The 19,735-nt window shown below is 58.8% G+C and overlaps 1 protein-coding gene across 1 annotated transcript; it reads right to left on the bottom strand.

The window, feature by feature from the left end:
- Window positions 1-879: 879 nt before the first annotated feature.
- On the bottom strand, window positions 880-15,995 carry STK32C (serine/threonine kinase 32C). Its single transcript, XM_044659182.1, has 10 exons — window positions 15,862-15,995; window positions 14,302-14,475; window positions 12,808-12,845; window positions 11,509-11,598; window positions 10,970-11,073; window positions 7,663-7,779; window positions 6,169-6,294; window positions 5,942-6,073; window positions 2,770-2,837; window positions 880-1,689 (listed from the first exon to the last, which is right to left on the bottom strand). The coding sequence occupies exons 1-10, from the start codon at window positions 15,978-15,980 to the stop codon at window positions 1,539-1,541; spliced, it is 1,119 nt and encodes a 372-aa protein (XP_044515117.1). The 5' UTR covers window positions 15,981-15,995; the 3' UTR covers window positions 880-1,538.
- Window positions 15,996-19,735: the final 3,740 nt, after the last annotated feature.

Raw genomic sequence — 19,735 nt, 5'->3', positions numbered from 1 at the left:
GGATAGAGAGGGCCGGAGGTGGGCAGATGATCGTTTCACTGGCACACCGGGCAGAGAGAGAGCATGCTGCCCTCGCCCCTTGCCTGGCTTCAGCAGAGCTCCTCTGGGAGTGGGAGCGTGGCTGCCTATTTTCTCAGTTGAAAACTTCCTTCCATGAAGACAATCAGTGGGAGGGAGGTGTTGGGCCCAGGAGGGTGCCGGCTGGCCCATTCTTGTGGGTGCCACGAAAGATTAGACTTTCTCCTGGATAGTTTGTAGGTGTGGGCAGGGGAGACAAGAGATCTGAATTCGAGAGGGTCGGCAGGGTTAGGCTTGGCGGCCTCCAACGTCTTCCCCGAATGTTTTCTCCTACGACTGTGATTCTAGCCCCAACCCCCCATGGACTTGGCTGTGTGACCCTGGACAAGTCCTTCCCCCCAACGGCCTTCCTTGAATAAGCGAGGTCACCAGAGGAGCTCCGTGTGTGACCCTTCGGAGTTCTAGCCTTGGGGCCTCCCCGCGTGGCGCATGAAGAACTCGAGAAAGAAAGCCGGGAGCCATTTGTTGCCCTCGGAATCTGGCTGAGGTTCGCTCTCTGAGGGCAAGGCCTGCCGTTGGCCTCTTTTTGTACCCCAGCTCTTAGCACAGTGCCCGGCACCCAGTAGGTGCTTCGTAACCGTTTACTGACCGACTGCCGGCGACGTCGTCCTCTGCTGCAGACATACAGGCCAGAGCCCGGAGGTCTGCCCGGCAGAGGCTTCTTCAAACTCTGCGCGCGCTGGCAGGCGGGGGACGCTCCCTTTGGAGCCGTGTGGGGAGGGGGGCGTCCGGCACGAGGCTGAGCCCCCCCCCGGCTTCTGCTCGCGCCCCTCCCCATCCCAATCCACACAGAGACCCCAGTTGTTCCTCATCGTTTAATCAATGAAGGTGAAACGGATACAGAAGGGAAGCAAATGGCCGGGACGGCCGAGAGCCCCGGCCCTCGCCCCGTCCGCTCCTCCCAGACGACGTCCTCGGGGCCCGGCACGGATGGGCAGCTCGAGGCCGGAACAGAAACTGGCCCCCAGGCCCGGCCAGGAAAGGCTTCCAAAGAGTGGAAAAGGCAGTATGTACAGCTGGCAGCGGCCGGAGGAGGAGGGAGGCCGGCCCACCGGACCTCCCCTGGCACTTCTTGGGAAGGAGCCCTTCTCACCGAGTGGGGCAGCCCCTGGGGGTCGTGTGCATGCAGGGACCCCGCAGGCCCAGGCCCTTCTCGGTGACCTCCGAGCGGAGAAAATGGAGTGTGTCCTGGGCTCGCGATCCAGCCCCCCCGAAGCGGACGGGGCCACGGCAGGCACGTTCGGGGCGCCCCCCGGGAGCAGACGCCTCACCCCGGCGAGTTCAGGAACGCGGTCAGCTAAGGCTGCCTTTGCAAGCTCTTGGCTGGCTAAACGAGAGCGGGCACGAGTCGCCTTCCCCGCGGCAGCGCTCCGGCTCCGGCTCTAGCCAGAGATTCACCTTTGCCACCTGAGAACGAGGATTTCCAGAGGCCGGAGGGCTCGGGCTCTTCCGCCGCCCGCCTAGCTACTGCCTGCCGAGGGGCACACGGAGCTACACATGTGGAAGCGGGAGCTCTCCACGTCTGGCTCTGCGTCCGGCCCGGCCTCCTCCGTGGCCTCCGGGACAGGCACGCCCTTGTCTAGGGCCTCCGGGGCCTGGCTCCTCTTCAGCCTGCAAAGACGAGGAGAAGGGCAAGGGGTGAGCGGGCCGTCCCGGGAAGGACAGCGGCCCCAGGAGCTCCCACGACTGCCGACGGGCAAAACCGGAGAGAGAGGCCCGAGCGGAATGCGGCCGGAACCCTGCTCTGCCAGGAGCCGGCACGCTCGGCCCCCGCGCACACGCCAAGGGGAGGCCAGCTAAGGGGCGTCACTATTGTCCGGAGGCCGAAGATCCCAGACATGGAGATGAGACACAGACGCCGAAATGGCGTGGCCAGGGTGCCCGCCGTCCGCCTTCCAGGCTTGGACAAAGGGGGTGAGGGGGCACCATCCAGCTCGGAGCAGCCGCACGAGCCTGATCTGAAGGGGGGGGCGGCACCTTCAGCCGGTCCCAGAGAGCTCCAGCCTCTTCTGCCCACAGCTCTTCTCAGAGGCTGGACTGGGCACCTTCCCGGGTCCCCTGGCCGGGGTGGTGGCTCGCCAGACCACCGTAGGGCCAGCGGTGCTCCCTATTGCGGAAGCGGACGGGGGGCTCCTTCCCTGCTCAGCGTGAGGCAGTCAGAGAAGCCTTCCCGTCCTGGGCCTTGGGAAGAGGGACAAGCTCTGGAGGGCTTTGCTTTCAGGCTCCTTGTCCTGTGCCCAGAGCAGGGCCAATGCTTGGTACGTGGGCAAGGCCCGGGGAGGGACACGCCGGCCAGAAGGGCCCCTTCCCGGCAGTCAGTGAGGAGGAGAGCCCCTTCCCAGAGAGCTGGCCTGCCGGGATGGTCTGCCGAGCCTGGGCTCCCCCTCGCCAGCGCTCTTCAGATTCTCCGGGCAGGTCAGTCTCCGAGGCGCCCGCCCCAGCACAGGCTCCATGCCCGCCCCTCCTCTCTACCCCGTTGGAGCTGGCACGGGTCGGCCATGACCTTCAGGACCGCCATGGGGGTGAGGCTGGCGTGACCCGGGACCCGGATTCGCTCCAAGGACCCTTCGGGGCTGCCCGTCACTCCCCTCTGGGGGCCTCTCCTCCGCCCAGTGCAGAGCTGGGAAGCCCCTTCTGGAATGCCAGACACCAAGCAGCCCCCATCATCCCCGGCTCCAGGCGGCCACTTACTTTTCTCTGTTAAAAATCACAAAGTCTTGCTGGATGGCCTCAAGACACTCCTGAAGGTAATCGTTTTCCTGGCAGAAAAAAACACAGAAGGGAGTCAGGCTCCCATGGGAGGTGGGTGCCGGGCTCCCTCGCTCCAGTGCTGCTGCTGTTCGGCACGTGCCGGCATGGCCACATCGCCTTGAGCCAGTCACCTCCCCCCTCCCGGGTCTCAGTTTTCTCCTCCACAAAATGGGAGGGATGGTGTTTGCTTTGTGACGCCCTTGACCGTAGGCGCGGGAGCAGCCGTAAGAAGGAGCAGAGGAGGAGGGGGCTGGCCCGGACGCGGGGCCCAGAGCCCACTTTCCACCCAAACCCATTCCCAAGTCTTCCTGGGCCTCTGGCACATGGCGGACCACTGGGGCACTCCCCTTGGCATTGTCGGAAATCTCCCGAGAAACGGGAGTGGCCGAGGCCTTGGTGACCCACCTGGTGTCTCCTTTGGCCCTCCCAGCCTGCCTGTGAGGTGGGGCCTGGACATTCCTCCCCAGTCTCTGATTCGATCGGAGAAGCCGGTGTCTTCTTTTTAAGACTGCGTGTAGGGGACAGCTGGCTGGCTCAGGGGGAACCTGGGTTCCAATCTGGCCTCAGACTCTTTCTGGCTGTGTGACCCTGGGTAAGTCCCTTCACCCCCACTGTCCGGCCCTTAGGGCTCCTCTTCCTTAGAACCAATACACGGTAGCGATTCTAAGATGGAAGGGAAGCGTTTAAACCAAAAAGACTGGGGAGGGGAAAGCCTAGAGATGGGGGCACCAGCTGGGAGCCGCTGCCCGTATCCGGGGGAGGCTGAGGGAATGGAGGCGCGGGAAGGCAAAACCTGGCCACTGCCGGGATGGGCTCCCGCACAGAGTCCTGGCCCTCTTCGCCCCCTCCCCCACCGTCCTGTGCCTTCCTCTCGTTCTGGGACAGCTCGGGGCGCCTCCAGGGCCAGGACCAGCACAGACCAGCCTCTTCTGACGCTGGGGGCATCCCCAGCGCATTTCGGCCCCGGGCTCCTGCCTGCCAGCTCGGCCAAGGCTAGAGGCGGCCACAGGTGACCAGAGGTGACCAGAGGTGACCAGAGCCCCAGGCTGATCCCGAGCAGACCTGGAAGGCGAGACGCTGCTCTGCGCGGGACACGTTTCCTTCCTGCGGGAGGCTCGCAGCAATCCAGGGAGACAGACACTCGCAGGCACACACGGACGGGCGAGGCCCGGGCGCACGGCTCAAAACGCCTCCTCTCGAACACACTAGAGAACGGCGTGTTGGGCTTGAATCGCCTCTCCGGGCTCCTTTGGGCATCTTCTTGGCAAGGAGACAGGAGGGTTTGTCAGGCCTTCTCCAGCTCGTTTTACAGACGAGCAAACCGAGGCAAACAGGATCAAGTGACTTGCCCAGGGTCATACAGCGACTAAGTCTAAACTCGGGTCTTCCTGACTCCAGGCCCAGCCCTCAATCCACTGCACCACTAGCTGCCCTCCTACTTACGGGCACCCAGTACATAATAAAGGGGATCACAGCGTGAAATCCGGCGGGGACCTCAGGCACCATCTAGCTTGTCTCCCCATTCTGAAGATTAGGAAACCGAGGCCAGGGCGAGGGACCCACGTGTGGTCCCAAACTGGAAGCGTCAGGAGTGCATTCTTTTGTTCTGGGGTCTCCCGTGGCTGCCCCCTGGACACTGGAAGCCATGAGAGCACGCTGGGAGGAGGGAAGTCGGCGGCGGGGACCCCGCCATTTTCTCCTCTTCTGCCACCGCGCCAGGCGGCCAACCCTGGACTGAGGAGGCCTCTGGGAAAAGGCGATGGCTGAGGAAGAGGAAGCGGAGAGAGGAGAGTCCAGGACGGAAGCTGGGCAGGAGGGGGAGGCAGGAGAGCCCCGGCGATGGGTCCCTCCGCACAGCTGCAGGAGGTGCTCGCCAAGCGTGCCCCGGAGGGCTCGGCCGCCCAGGGGCCGACGGAAGCCCTCAGAGAGAGAGGGATCGGGCCGCCGCTTTGTCCTCCTGGAGAAGCGGCCAAATGCTCCCGTCTCCACGCCGGGGGTCCCCCCGCTTTGGGTAGCCCTTCTCTGGCTAGCCATCAAGGCGGGAAACGGCCAGACCGCCTCCTGGGGGGGCGCAATCCAGGGCTGGCTTTCTTTCGTCGTCTAGGCTGGGGACCACCAATGCAGGAAGCCAGGCTGAGCCACGAGCCGCCATTTTGGAGGCGGAGGGAGACCCCAGCATGCAGGAGGAGACGGGACCTTCTTCACGCTCTCCTCGCCTTTAGCAACCAAGTCACCTGGGCACGAGCGCTCTGGGAGCAGCCGGCACCCCGAGCCAGCGGAGAAGGGGCAGCTGGCCCCCGGGACTCGCCTCCGCCAGAAGGGATGCCCGTGAGGTGCCAGGGCCCCGCAGACCTCCCTGGGCACCCGGTGGCTCTGGCGGCCGAGCTCCCGCGGGCGCGCATCACACGTCGCCCAGCCTTCCGGCCTAGAGCTCTGAGGCCGTCTGCCGAGATCCTCCCTCAGCCCCCCATTCGGTGCCAAGAATGGGGCTGGATGCGGGCCCGGCTGGCCTTGGATCCTGGGGAGCCCCGAGGCTCGAGGAAGACGGGGTCCCTTCCCGAGGCCACTGAGCAGGGCCCCGCTGTCTCCCCTTGCTGGACGCTGCCCTGCTAGCCCCGATTCTTCCTGCCAGCCCCCTGCCCTGGCCACGAGCTTCTCCCAAGTTAGGGGTTACCCAGAGGCCTCCAGAAAAGCTTCGGGGCTCGCTCTGGCTCTCCTTGCAAGCATTCCGGGGCAAGAAGCAAAAAGAGAAGATGGCAGACCCCGGAAGGGGCCGGCAAGGAGCCGCCACCAGAGCGGGGTCTGGAGACCTTGGAATGAGCGGGAAGGAGGCCCCTGGGCGACCGAAGGCCAGCCTGCAGAAAGGTCACCCAGGCCCACCAGGAAATGGGCTTCCTGGCACCAGAGGCACAGGAACTGGGTTCAAATCCTGCCTCGGACAACCTCGGGATCTCAGGCAACTCCTTTCCCCCTCCGCAGGCCTTAATTTCTCCATCTGTAAAATGGTGGGCTTGGACGAGCAGCCTCTGAGGTCCCTCTGAGCTCCCACACTGGCCCCGAGCCCCGGGCCCGGAGGCCCTCCGTCCCCCACTGCCCGGACTGTGGCACTCACCGACTGGGAGCTGTCCTTGCTGTTGTCCCTCGACTTGTTCTTGGCTAGCCTCTTCTTCTTCTTGTGCAGGGGCCTGGATTCGAGGATCATCTCCTCCAGCTCAAAGGTGGGGTCACAGTGCAGGCGTCCCTTCTGGGGAAAGAGCGCCGAGGGTGAGCCCCACCACGCCTGCTCCGGGCATCCCCCCGCCTGCCCCCCGCCCCCCGGGGCCGCCCGAGGGACCTTACGTTGGGCACAAAGCCAGGCTCCACCTTCTTCTGGCTCAGCTCGTCCCACAGGATGTCAGCCAGGTAGGGGGAGGCCTGGATGTCTGTCAGGCTGGAAAAGCGGTGCTCGGGGCTCACGGTGAGGAGCTGCAGGGAGAAGCACCGGGCCGTGAGGGCCTGAGCCCTGCCGCTGACCGCCAACCGCTGAGCCCGGGCCGGCCCTGGGAGCGAGCGAGGCTCCCCTGCTGAGGACGGCCGCTTCCCAGGCTCTCGGGACTCGCTCTTTTAACCCGAAGCCTCCGGGGAATGGGCCGGCGGGGCAGCCGAGCCACAGCCTCACTGGACTCGCGTGCGAGGGCCAAGCACAGGGGGACCAGCCGGCATCCGAGGGGCACTGCCAGGGAAGGGCCCTGAGCAGCGTCGGGCAGCAGGAGCCGCCCCGGGTCTGGCTCAGAATCCCGACGGCTCCCTCCTGCCTGTGCCAGCACGGGCGAGGCTCGTGCCCTCTCCGGGCCTCAGTTTCCCCTCCTGCAGAGCGAGGGATGGGCCGGATGCTTCCTTTCCCTCTGACTCGAGGCTTCTGGGGCTTTCCAGGAGGAGGAGGACCGAAGGAGGCCCTGCTTTGCCAGCAGGTGGCACCTGAGCGCTACAGAATGTCCTTCCTCCCACCACATGGACGCTGAAGAGCAGCCTGGTCGGCCTTGGCTTAGACGCTTCTGCTCTGCCCGCCGTGAGGAGCGGGTGTAGACGCACCAGCTAGGTCCTAGTCCCCGATTTCCTGGGCACAGGGAGCTGCCAGGGGAGGCGAGGCGAGGCCTCTGCCGGCACAGAGCACCGAGAGCCCAAGCCTTGCCCAGGGTGTGTCCGAGGCAGGACTAGAACCCGGGGCCTCGTGGCTCCCGGGGCAGCTCTTTATCCCTCCTTCATGGGGATCTTTGGCTCCATTGCAGGGGCTCCGTGAACTGGGATGGGGAAAAGGATTTCGCTGGGTCTGGCTTCCCGGGGATTGGACCGCGGGCATTTACATGTCTTTGGCGGAGGGGGCATCCCGAGACGCCGCCGGCCGCCAGAGAACTCCATGACACGAAAGAGGCGAAGGGTCCCGGCTCTGCTTCGAGTCAGCACCTTCCTCCACTGCCACGCTGCGCCCGAGCAATTTCTAGAGCCATTCCGGGCTGGGCTCCGGCCAGTCCGAGGAGGCCAGGGCAGCGGGCTGGGCCTGTGTGGAGCCCCTGGCTGCAGGGGATGAGGCTTCGGAGCAGCCCTCAGGGAATGGCCTTCTCGGACCCAGGAAGCCTGCGCAGACCTCCCCAGAGGGCAGGGGGAGCCAGCTGCTCTTTGAGGAAAGCTCGAGCTCCTGAATGATGCCGACTGCTAGTCAGGTGATGATCCAGCACAGCAGTTGGACTGTCCTACTTCACCGACCCAGATAGACATAGCCCCACTTCTGTGCCAGGCTAGCTGCGGCACCCAGAAGTGCCAGGCAATGCCGGGGCACCTGCCGTCGGAGCTTACCTTTCTCAGAAGTCTGACCATCCCCTTGGACCACGTTGGGACATACTGGACGCTCACGGTGCTGAACAGCTGCACCAGCGACTCCACTGGGTTGCTCGAGTGGATGTCGTAGGGTCTCTGGAAAGCAGAGGAAATGCAAACCCATCACGTGCCAGCTTGTGTCGGTTCCCGGCCAGGGACGCAACACCGAGATGGAGGACTAGACACTTTCTCTGATCCTCATCACCGCTCCCAAAGTCCAAAGCAGGACTTTTACAGACAAGAGAAAGAGAGTTATCTGTCTGCACAGGGGAAGACAAGAAGTGCTTTCATGTGGCAAACAGACGAGGCTAATCCTCAACCCTCAAGTTGCCCACGAGGCACCCCCTGGCAAGGCTGCATAAGCCAACACACATGCCAGCAACAGAAGTCAGCCCTGTGCACCTCCCCACCTCACCCCATCGTGGGGGCAAGTCAGAAGCTTTTCCTCCCTTGGATGGTGGTGTGGTCATACTCTGTGTCATAACCAACATGGAGACCTGAAGAGCAGGAGGAGCTGGGATAGGACACACAGGCGACATTCTCCTCTAAGCCTGAGAGAAAGGGGACTGGCGTCCAGCTGGGGCTCGTGCCTTCTCCCAAGAAGGCCCTGGGGGCAGGGCCTGAGGCTCTCCAAGCATGGACCGCCCAAGGTGGCAGGAGGCTGGGACAGCTTTGCAATTCAATTACCAGGGAAAATGCAACCAAAGGGGAAGGAGTCAGAAAGTGAGTGACAGGAGAATAGGGGGAAAAAAAGACTAAAATTGCCAAGGATCTCGAGAGCAAGAAAATTCCATGAAAGACCTTGAACATAACTAAATTAGCCAATAGAGAAGGCATTAATAACAGAAGGGAATATGGCCTTCAGAGGAGCTAACAATCCATGTCCAGACAACAATGGATAAATATTGCAAAAAAGAGTCGACACCTGATAAGGCAAGAGACAATGTACATTTTCAAGAGAGTATGAGACCAAAAAACGTTTCCAATTATCTGAAAACAATGAACAGAATGGGAAAACTGGATTAACAAAACTCATCAAAGATACAAAAAAGAGAATCACAGATTGCAAATACACAGAACGAAAAACGAGAAGAGAAGTAATCGCCAATAAAAGAAAACAATCTCCGTACAAGCAGAACTCATTAATTTTAAAGCTGAAATGCAGGGAAATAACTTAATGATGATGGGTCTCCCGGGAGAACACAAGTCAAAAAATCTGACCATTAAAATGCAAGAAATAGTACATAACTTCTGAACGCGTGGTATATGACTGCAATGGAAAAGTAGTATGCCACAAGACACGGCAAACGGGCTAATTCCAGAAAAACCTGGAAAGACATATGAACCGATGGAAAGTGAAGTGACCAAGCCAGGAGAACACTGTACACGGGAACAGCAATATTATACAATGATCACCTGTAAATGACTTGGGTATTATCAGCAAAACAATGATCCAAGACAACTCTAAAGGACTCATGATGAAATGCTCTCCACCACCAGAGAAAGAGCTGATGGAGTCTGAATACAAATCGAAGCCTACTGTTTTTCATTTTATTTTCTTCATGAGTTTTTTCTTGTATGTGTGATATTTGTCTTCTTTCGCAACATGACCAATATGGAAATATGTACTGTATGATAGCACAAGTACGATCTCTATCAAATTGCTCATTGTCTCAGCAAGGAGGGAGGGAGAGAATTTGGATCAAAAAATGTCATAAAATGAATGTTAAAAATTGTTTCTACATGTAATTAAGGAAAAAATAGAGGATCCTGGAATTTTCTGGGAGAAGAAAGGCCAGTGTTTACTGGGAAAAAGCAAACAAAAAAGAGCTTCTGAATGCAAAAAACGAAATGCCAATCAAAAGAATCCATAGAAGACTTTCAGAAAAAGGGAGGGAAACCCTATAATATAGACTACAAGACACACAGTAGTAAATTGGACAATTCCGATGCTATAGGACAAATTCTGCAAGTGACTAGTTGGTCAACTCATATTTGTTAAGTGCCTAACACACCCCACACACTACTAAGTGTTAGAGATACAAATAACCGCAAAAAACAGTCTTTGTTCTCATGGAATTCAGTCTAATGTCTGAGGAAGATTTTAAATACAAAGGAAAGGAAATTTAAGTAACTCAAGACTATTGTGCTCTCACCAGAGACTACAGAAGGGAATGGAACAAGGTGTTCTGACGATCAGGGAAATTCAAGATGCCAGCCAAGGTGACCTATCCTGAAACCTGAGTCTAATCATTAATGAAAAAATCTAGGTATTCAGTTAGACGAGGTGTTAAATGTTTCTACAAAGAGAAGCCAACACGAACAAATTATTTTATTTTTGCACACTCCAGACAACAGAAATACAAGAAAGGCAAACGTATTGCAACCAATGATGGCGGCAATAAAATGAAAAGAAAGAAGATATTAAATGGTTTCTAAACCATTTAATTCTAAACACAACGACGTAAGGGTCAAAGTAGAAGTTAAATGGAAGCGATGGTGGGGAAATAGCCCTGAAACTTTGTGAACTAAACCTCATAATAGCTCACCTACTACGGATGAATCGTCGTTGTTGTTGCTGCTGCTGCTGTTGGTGGTGTGTGTGTGTGTGTGTGTGTGTGTGTGTGTGTGTGTGTGTGTGTGTGTGATTAAACTGCAGAATAGGAAAGAGCCTAAGAGGAAAGAAGGGAGGAAGCAGATAGGCATATATGACGTGTCCTCATCAGATCAAAGGATAACAGTGGAGAAGACCTAGAGGAGAATGGAAGGGGGGATCAAAGGGAAGACTCTTGTTTCAAGGGTGAAGAGGGTATCCCACAGGAAAGCACACCCATGTGGGAAGAGAAATAGTCTACAAGTGTAGAGAGGGCTCTAACGCTGGGCAGAATGTGCAAGAATTCGGTACCCGGAGAGATCCTTGGTCTTCTCAAGGAGAATGGCCTATGGAAAGGTGATGGACCCAAAGGAGAGAACAACAGGTATTTTCAACCTTGGCCAACGTGGAATAAGTATTCGTCCCAAGGGCCCGTGTGTCTATGTCCAAGTTGGGGAGGGGGAGGGGGAGAAGGCGAGTCCTTCAGGGAAAGTTGATTCCAAAATCGATAAAAGAAAACTGGGCTTTCGGATCTTGGGCCTGTTATTCCCTCTGTGGGCCTCGGGGGGGGGGTCCGCAGCAGTCCAAGAAGCTGGATGTTGGGCCCCTCCCTGACATTCTGGGATTCCACGAGACTCACTGAGGGGCCAACATCGGACGCCATGCACATCTGCCAAACGATGAAAGCCATACCCAGCCACGGAGCAGCTCATAAGCCATCACGCCCATTGACCACCAGTCCACTTCAAAGGAGTAGCCTGTCCCTCCGCTGACAAAGGAATGGAAGATCTCTGGAGCTTCCTCCCACAAAAGAGAAGGCATGGTTTAAGCATCACAGTTTTCATTTCCTACCCAAACAGTCAACTCTCTGGATTGGGATTCATATTTGGGTCACGACTTTTCCCCCTTTTATCATGCAGGACCCTGGACGAGTCACTCCGGACTCTAGTCCTCACTTCTGCCCTCGGTCAAGAGAGAAGAGTCGACGCCGTGACTTCCGGGGTCTCTTCCAGCCCCCACCTACAGCTCTACGATTTGCCTTTTGTTTCACCGAAGCACGATTGAAACCGGAGAGTGGGCAGCCGTGAGCTCGTGCCAAGACATTCTGCCTCTCCCGAATGGCTCTGCCCCTAGCCTGGCATTTCCCCATCTTCACGAGCCCCCTCATTTCTCTGCTGCGCCCATTTCCCAGCCCCCCACCCAGGGCGGCGGAGCTGAGACTTGTTCCTCACCCATGTAAGGCTTGGTCCCTGCTAACGCTGTGGCTCGTTCCCCGTCCCGGATGATCGTGGCGATGTTGAAGTCGCTCAAATGCGCGTGTCCTTCGAGGCAAAAGAGAAGCTTAAGGGGGAACCGAGGCCCAGGGAGAACGGCAAGCTCGCAGCTCCCGGGTGTTCTCTGCGAGCCGTTCCAAGGATCCAGGCTCAACCCAGGCACTCCACAACCCCCCCAAAGTGAGGCTGCCGTGTGCCTCCCAGCCTGGGCAGCTGCTTTCTTAAATGAAATGCTATTGATTCTTTTTTGTGACGTGGCCCATCTCTCTGCATCTCTCTGTCTGTCTCTCTGTCTGTCTCTCTGTCTCTCTGTCTCTGTCTGTCTCTCTGTCTCTCTGTCTCTGTCTCGGTCTCCCCACGTGTGTGTGTGTGCGCGCGTGTGCGCTTACAGGAGCCCTTCCGAATAACAGAGAATAAAGGCTCCTTCCCGGCTGGGCCCTTCTCTTGGCCCCGTTGGGCCTCCTCCTCCCTGGAAGCTTCCCCGGCCAGTGGCTTCCCCCTGAGCTCGCCTCCCTCTGGCTCGGTAGAGCCGTCGGGCCCACAGATGGATGCGTTTGCCGCCCCCCCCCATTAGGACCAGAGCTCTCTGGGGGCCCCGAGCAGGGCTGGGGCTTCTTTGTCTGCTCAGCACGTAGCACAGAGCCTGGCGTACAGCAAGGACTCCCCCAAACTGCTCGCTGACCCCCTGATGGATAGCAAGTCCGACTCATCCAGAGATGAGCGAGCCTCGTGGGAATGGGAGAGCCAGACAGAGCTAGGCAGCATCACAGGCAGCTGGTGGGGCAGCGGATAGAGCCTCAGGCCTGTTGTCAGAAAGACTCGAGTTTGAATCTGGCCTCAGAAACGAACTCGCTGCGTGACTGTGGATGAGTCGCTGCCATTTGCCTCAGTTTCCTGGACTGTAAAATGGGGACCACAAAGGCACCTCCCTCGGGGGGCTGGTGTAAAGGGCTTGGCTCGGCGCCTGGCACATCGGGGGTGCTCTATAAGCGTCAGTGTTGTTATGTGGATAATTGGGGGGCCTGAAGGCAGCTCTGGGGAGAGCAGGTGAGGGCTTGGGAGCTGGTTCAGCCGGGCGCCCCGCCAGGCCCCGGACGGGAACACGTGGGCAGTCCGAGGCGGGGTCTGCCCCCCGGGGCCCCGACCTCACTCTGCTGTGGAAAACGGGGGCAGCCTGGCTCCGGGCTCCCCACGGGCTCCCCACGGGCCCCCCGGCCTCTCCTCGCCCAGACGCCGGGCCGGGCCTCGCTTCCTCACCTTGTTCGTCCAGGAGGATGTTGTCCGGCTTCACGTCTCTGCGGAGGGAGAGAAGCGATGAGCGAGGGGCCCTCCGGCCCTCATTCGCGGCTTCCTGCCGTCCGCTCAGAGGCCTCCGGGGTCCCCTTTGTGTGGAGGCTGCGACAGGCCCCGGGACCTCCCCTGGGCCGGTGTTGGCCCCCCCCAGCCCCGTCCAGCAGCCTCCTGCTGTGGCCCAGCATGAAGCAGGGCAGAGGCGGGAGGCGGCCTTCCACGGAGGATTGCGAGGCCTGCCGTCGCCTCCACTCAACCCCTCGTGCCACGGGGAGGCCCCCGTGTGGCTCCTCCTCCCAAACCTCCTGCCCGCCGGGCCCCCGACTGCCACCAGCCTCGGCCGGGAGAGGCGTGGGCTGGACTGAGGCCTCCCCCAAGGCCCCTCCTGGGGGCCCCTCAGCACGCGCGGGTGGCCCTGGCCCGTCTCGTCCGGGGGCTGATCTCTTCTGGAAGGTCTAAGAAGCCCAGCTCCAGGTGACCCTGGGTAAGTCACTGCCTCGTCTCTCCAGGGAGGAGGCGGAGGGGATGGGGGCCTGCGGAGGTCGTCGGGCCGGCGCCTTCCCAGAATCACCAGGAGCCCCGGCCGCGGCTCCTCCCGAGCGGTCCACCCGGCCAGAGAGCGTCCCCACCGGTTAGCTGGGGGGGGTTTACACGGAGGGAAGGAGACAGAACTTTGTCTTGAAGGCGTTTCCCCCAAGAAATCCCCGAACCCGGGACCCTCGTCCACAAGGCTCCCCAGGCTGCGGGGCCCCCTGCACGGAGCCCCTCCGGGCCACCCAGGCCAGCCTCCGGGAGCCCCGAGGAGGAGCCGAGGACCACGTCGGGCCTGTCCTTCATCCTCCATCTCTGAGCTAACAAATACGGCCGCTGCGCCCAGGGGCCCGGCCTCGGCTCCAAGCTGGCCCAAGAGAATCCCCGGAGCCGGGGGCAGCCGGGGGGCCGACGGGCAGCTCACCAGAGAATGTGAGTGCCCGGGCCGGGCAGGGAGCGTGTGGATGGGCAAGCGGGGCGCCTCGCTAAAGGCTCCACTCGACCCCCCTTGGCCTCCCCCAGCCTCCACCCTGGGGACCCCGTCAACCGGCAACGCTGGAGCTGGGCCTCTGCCGTGTACTCCGGGCTCACCCCATGCCTCTGCTGTCTCTGCCCCGGTTCCGCCTCGGGCTCCGCAGCTCTCGCCTCCACTGTGACCACTGAACGGTCAGCGGCTCCCGGCGCTCCTCGCTGCCCCCGACCTCCCCCCGACCTCCCCCTGGACGCTGTTCCCATCCCCGCGGCTGCCTCCATCCTTCCAGCCCAAACAGACGCCGCAATCTCCTATCTCCTACCTCCACGCCTTTGCACGGTCCCCTCCTCACCTCAGCCCCTTCGGCTTAGCTCACGTGAGCCCTTGGCCAGAAGGCCTGCCGAGGCCCCTAGTCTGACTGCTCTCTCCTGCCAAGAAAACCCTCCAGAGCCGCTCACCTGTGGATGATGCGCCGGCTGCGCAGGTAGTCCAGGGCGAGGGCCATCTCGCAGATGTACAGCCTGACCGTCTCCTCGGTGAACTGCACGTTCTGCTGCAGATGGTAGCGAAGGTCGCCGCCCAGGAGCAGATCCACCACCATGAACATGTCCTCTTCGTCCTGAAAGGAGTACCTGCGAGGAGGAGGAGGGGGATGAAGAAGAGGAGGAGGAGGAGGAGAACGAGGAGGACAAGGAGGAAGAAAAGGAGGAGGAAGAGGAAAAGGAAAAGGAGGAAGAGGAGGAGGAAGAAGAGGAGGACGAGGAGGACGAGGAGGAGGAGGAGGAGGAGGCGTGGCATCACGGGGTCTTTTCTGCTTGGCTGGGAGGCTCTCTAACTGGGGTGCCATCTCTACCTCTGCCATCTGGATGATGGGAAAGTGAGGGGAGACACAGAAGGCGGAGCTTCACTGGGAAACGCTCCCAAAGATGAACAGAGGGAGAAGATGCTCGGGCTTCCTTTCAGTTCAATTCAAGACTGAAGGAGTCTAAAAGACTGATTTTGGGGCCACATGCTGAACGCCAGGCCCCCCACTGGCCGCTCCCACTGGGTGGAGAGAGAGGCAGCGGGCGATCAGCACGAAACAGGGACTGTGCCCACCATTTCTGGCCTTGAGCTGTGGGTGGGCATTTCTAGAAAAAGGGTGGAGGCTTGGGATGATGCAGCCCCCTGGGGGTCCCATGATCCTCCTCTTCATCTCCTAAGACTGGACGGAGGTGAGGAAGAAGCCCTAAGGAACCCCCCAGTACTGAGCCACATTCGGGCTCGGGGGTGTGGACCGCAGCCAGGCTAGGGGAGGCGGCTAGATCGCTGAGGAGGGGGGCTACGCGGGCAGCCACGGGGCATGAAGGCCGCCGTGTCAGAGCGCCCACATCGCCTCCCAACTCATCGAAGCCCTGGGTCGCTCCCTTCTCCACGCAGAGTCCTGCGGCCATGGCGAGCCAGCGAGCCCTCGGCTCTGAGTCCGGTCCCACGTCCTGTCTTATCAGGCGCCAAGACAATGTCTCGGCCTCTTTCATGAGTCCGGGGTGGCAGAGATGGCACTATCTGCTTTTTTAAAGCCCTTCACTTCCTTCTAGGACTTAAGGCAAAAGAGCAGGAAAGCCAAGCCAAAAGGGGTTGAGTGACTTGCCCAGGGTCACACAGCTAAAAAATGTCTGAGGCCAGATTTGAACCCAGGACCTCCCATCTCTTGGCCTGGTTCTCTATCCACTGAGCCACCCAGCTGCCTCCCACAATATGCTCTTACAGTAAACACAGAGTAGGATTTCTAGAAGATTCAGGCAGAGTCTTTCCTGCAGAAAGCATGCCCGGAGTCAGGCTGGCAGAACCCAGAGGTTCCTCCAAGCCCTCTGTGTGTGTGACCAAGTGGCCACGGAGGTCTCTCACAGCTCTGGGAATTCCCTGCGTGTTGGAGAGTGACGGCCACTGTGGGGGGACTGGCCGGCCGGGGGGTGGGGGGAGCCGTGGCTGACCCCGCAGCGCCGACCCCGCAGGGCTGACCGAGGGGAAGCGCTCACCAGAGGTTCACCAAGAACACGTGCTCGATGTCCTGCAGGATCTCCAGCTCCCGGAACACATTGCGGACCTCGTCCCGCTCGACGCACTGCTGCTTGTTCATGTACTTCATGGCATACATCTTCTCCGTGTCCCGCTTCTGGACGATGCAGACCTAGGAGCGCCGAGGGAATGGCACACGGGGTCACCGGCGAGGCCAGCCCCCAGCTCTTCCCCATCGGAGTGACGGGAGAGGGAAGGGGGGCTGATCCAGAGCCCTCGGGCTCTGCCCCCTCTGACTCAGCACCCTGGAAGCCCAGTTTAGCTTCCTGTTCCTGGGGGTTCGGCCCAGAAGCCCCGAGTTCAATTCCCGCCTCTGGCTGAGTCACGACCATTCAGGGTTTACGCAGCCTTTTATCTTCTCCCAGAACCTCATCCCTGCAGACATCATGGCCACAGAGGCTCCCCTCAAAAACTGGGGCTCGGGGGGCCTGGCTTGGCAAGAAAGGATGCCCTGGTGGTAGGTGGGAGACATCGCAGCCCTCTTCCCCCCCCCCCCAAGAAATCAGGCAGAATCTGAAAGGACAAAGCGAGGAAGCTGCTTGGTTTGGGGGCAGGCGAGGGCGGAACAGCATCCCCCCACCCCCACCCGGGCTCCTTTCCAAAGCTGAGCGAGGCCGCAGGTACCACAGGCGAACTCTGGCTGTTGGATTTGAGGAATGGGGCAGAGACACGGACATTTCTGGGGCAACCTCGGAGAAAGCGGCCCCTCGTGCAGGCCTCGTGCAGAAGCCCAGCCAGCTCTGAGAGGACCCAAAAGAAGACACCCCCACGGAGCGCGAGACGCCGCAAGGGCACTTCCCCGCTCGCTTGCGGGTGACTGTTGTGCGGACTTGGAGGAATTCTACAAATTGTGGCTAAGAATGAGACGGCCGCAAATCGCCCTCCTGCGAATGGGAGTTTCGATTTCTCAGCCTAAGACAGAGGACATTACGTCACCAGGGAGAGCCTGCATTGAGGCAAGATGACCGGAGACAGCAAGAAGACACAGAAGAGAAGCACCTCAAAACACAGCTGAGAAGAAGAGAAGAGAGGGGAGGGGGGAGGGGGAGAGGAGGAGGAGGGGAGAGGAAGGAGAGGAGAGCAGCTCTTCAGTCCAACTGTAGCTGATCAGAGGAAGACGGTCTGTGGCTGCTGCTGGGAGCTGATCAGACTAGAAGGAAACAGACTTCTCAACTGCTGTTGGGAGCTGATCTGATGAAAGGAAAGCTCTGTTGCTTAAGAGAGCTGACCGGAGGAGAGAAGTCTCCTATACGGTTTGAAGAATTGATGGAAGGAAGGGGAAAAGCCCGGCTCCCTTTCCCTTCCTCTACCTTCAACTGGAAAGGAGGGAATCCCCCAAGACGCCTGGACGGCTTCTTCTTTGTTGACAGCCAGGTCTTGAGAAGAGGAAGGCCCTGCAGAGTTCACTCATCATACTTGAGTAGCTCTCTGAATTCCCAAGTTATGGGAACTGTTTTGCTGAGAGCAAATGCTGCCCTTGAGCTCAGGACAGAAGACCTGAACAACATGCCAGACCCAATGCTTACGGTCTCTGCTTTCACAAAAAGAACTTAACCCCACCTCAGCGGATCTGTTGTAGCAGGCAGTGAAGAAGTGACTCCACCCCGGGGAAGGATGAAGAGCCCCAGAAGACTAGATAGGCTCAGCAATTGATGTATGGTGCCAGCTATTTCCTATGGCTATCGAGGACACCTTGGCCATCAGTACAGGGGCCTGAGTTACCCCAAGAACATGTGTTTCTCTACAATGGGTCGCTTCTAGGCTGCAACTTTGTGCCTACTCTCTCAAAGAAACTCGATGCATTGGTGGAAGGGAATGACTCAGGTTTGTGGGAGGATTATTATGTTATTCTTGGTTTTCTCTTCTTGTTTAATAGATTCTTCTATTATTAAATGCATCATGATTGAGTTCATGGTGTCATCTTGGCTGATTTGTTTAAGTGGGAGGGACACCAGTGGGGGCTCGGGAGCTAAAACTATGAAGCATATGTATGTACGCACGTGTATACATTTATGTGTATGCATACCTATGTGTTTGTACACATGAGTACACACATATTTGCCATGTAAGTATACACACATAAGTTTATGTGTATTCGCTTCCACATTAAGGTTATCACTAGGACTCGGAGAGTGAGCTGTAGCAGGGGAATGAATGCCACCCCACTCAAATCAGGAAATCCTTTGATCAGTAAGTGTAAGAGCTGATTGAGGCGAGCAGACCAACAGAGAGACAGAGACAGACAGACAGACAGAGAGACGACAGAGATGGCAGAGACAGAGAGACAACAGAGAGAGAGAACCCAGAGAGAGGAGCGCCATCCCATTCCCAAGCTGCACGTAGATCGGGATAATGGCGTGTTGGAGAGAAGAAAGAGAAACTTCAAATGAAAAGGTCAGACATCTTTTTCCATAGTAAACCAACCCAGAATTCAGGCTGAAGGATCTCAGGGCTGAGCTTATGCCTCGGTGGAAAAGATGACTCCAAGTTAAAAAATCCATTCGCCTACAAGTTTGGGCACACAACAGTTGTATTGCACAGAAAATTCTCTAAACAGGATGGTGTCTCCAGAGCCAGAAGGGCCTTTGGGGGCTTCCTAGCCCAGCCCCGCCATTTTATAAATGAGGAAGTTGGGTCCCAGGAAGGTGAGGGGACTTCTGGTCACACAAGTAGTAAACATCCCCGAGAAGTGGGATTTCAGGCCAGATCCTAGGACGCCAGGGCTCCCGGAGCTCACTGCACACAGAGTAGGGGGGCGCGCGATCCCTCAGTCAGTGTGTCTGGCTTGGGATAAGCCAATCGCCTAGCTAGGAACCCATTGCCTTCTCTTCCCTGAGCCCTGATAGGCCAGGCTAAGCTGGAAGGGCTTCAAGCACAGGTTGGGTCCAGGACTATGGAGTGTAGGTCGGGACCGAGGAGCAGCCTGCCCAAATTGCCAGTCCTTACGTGCCTCTAACCATCAACCTGGAAGGCCCCAACCCAGGAACGGAGGTGGCAGAAGGGTCCCTACCAGGGAATGGGCTGGGTCATGGCCTGTCGGTGCCCACCGAGGGAGGCATTCTGTGCTTCTGCAGACTCAGGTCTGCAGGGTCTCTGGTGCCCGAGGCTCTCTAGCCAAGATGGGCGCTTGGGGCAGCCCCGTTTCAAGGGACATCTCCTGTGGCAGACTTTCCCAGGCTTCACTCCGTGAGTCTGTAAATTCAGAAATGGGGCATCACAATGGAGGGAACGATCAAACGCAAGTCATGGGGAATTCACGTCTTGTGAAATGTAATTGCATCCCCTGAAGACCAAATATCTGTCTGCTCACATTTGCTGAGCAACTGCAGGCAGCAAGGGGGAGCCTGGGAATGATCCTCTTCATTTCCAAGCCTCCGTGATGGGCGGGTTAGGAGCCCTCCGTGTTCTGGCAGCTGGACGACGGAAGCCTCAAAGGGGAATGAACAGTGCCGGAGGGATAAGCCGGCTAAGGGTCGGGACTCCTTCCTTAGCTGATGCTCTGAGCGGGGGGGAGCCTAGCCCGGTGTGAGTGAGAGCTCTTCTTGGCTGTGTGCATGATCATCATTCCCAGCATCCGCATCAGCATCTCCATAAAGCAGACCCAAGTAGTAGCATCGCCCAAGGCCTTGGCGTTCCCCTGGGACTGTTTTCAACTGGAAACACGACTTGCGCCCAACGATGCCAAGAACAATTGCTCAAAAAGGCGACGTGTTTCAGAGAAGCAATTCGAGCCCTTCTGGCTCTGACCCACGTTACATCCGCTACGATCCCTCTGAAGAGAGTAGAAGCATGCGCGCGCCCGTGTGTGTATGCTCTCTCGGGCTTCCTGTCTCA

This window comes from Gracilinanus agilis, chromosome 2, assembly GCF_016433145.1.
Source record: "Gracilinanus agilis isolate LMUSP501 chromosome 2, AgileGrace, whole genome shotgun sequence".
Taxonomy (NCBI): Eukaryota; Metazoa; Chordata; class Mammalia; order Didelphimorphia; family Didelphidae; genus Gracilinanus; species Gracilinanus agilis.
This window is presented reverse-complemented; position numbering and strand designations above follow the sequence as displayed.

Excerpts from the sequence above, each read along its gene's own strand:
- STK32C (XM_044659182.1), bottom strand. The coding sequence starts at position 15,980 with ATGTATGCCATGAAGTACATGAACAAGCAGCAGTGCGTCGAGCGGGAC. Across the intron at positions 11,599-12,807 it reads CATCCTCCTGGACGAACAAG|GACACGCGCATTTGAGCGAC; the intron begins GTGAGGAAGCGA and ends TTTGCCTCGAAG. Across the intron at positions 11,074-11,508 it reads AGGGACCAAGCCTTACATGG|CTCCAGAGATCTTCCATTCC; the intron begins GTGAGGAACAAG and ends TGTGGGAGGAAG.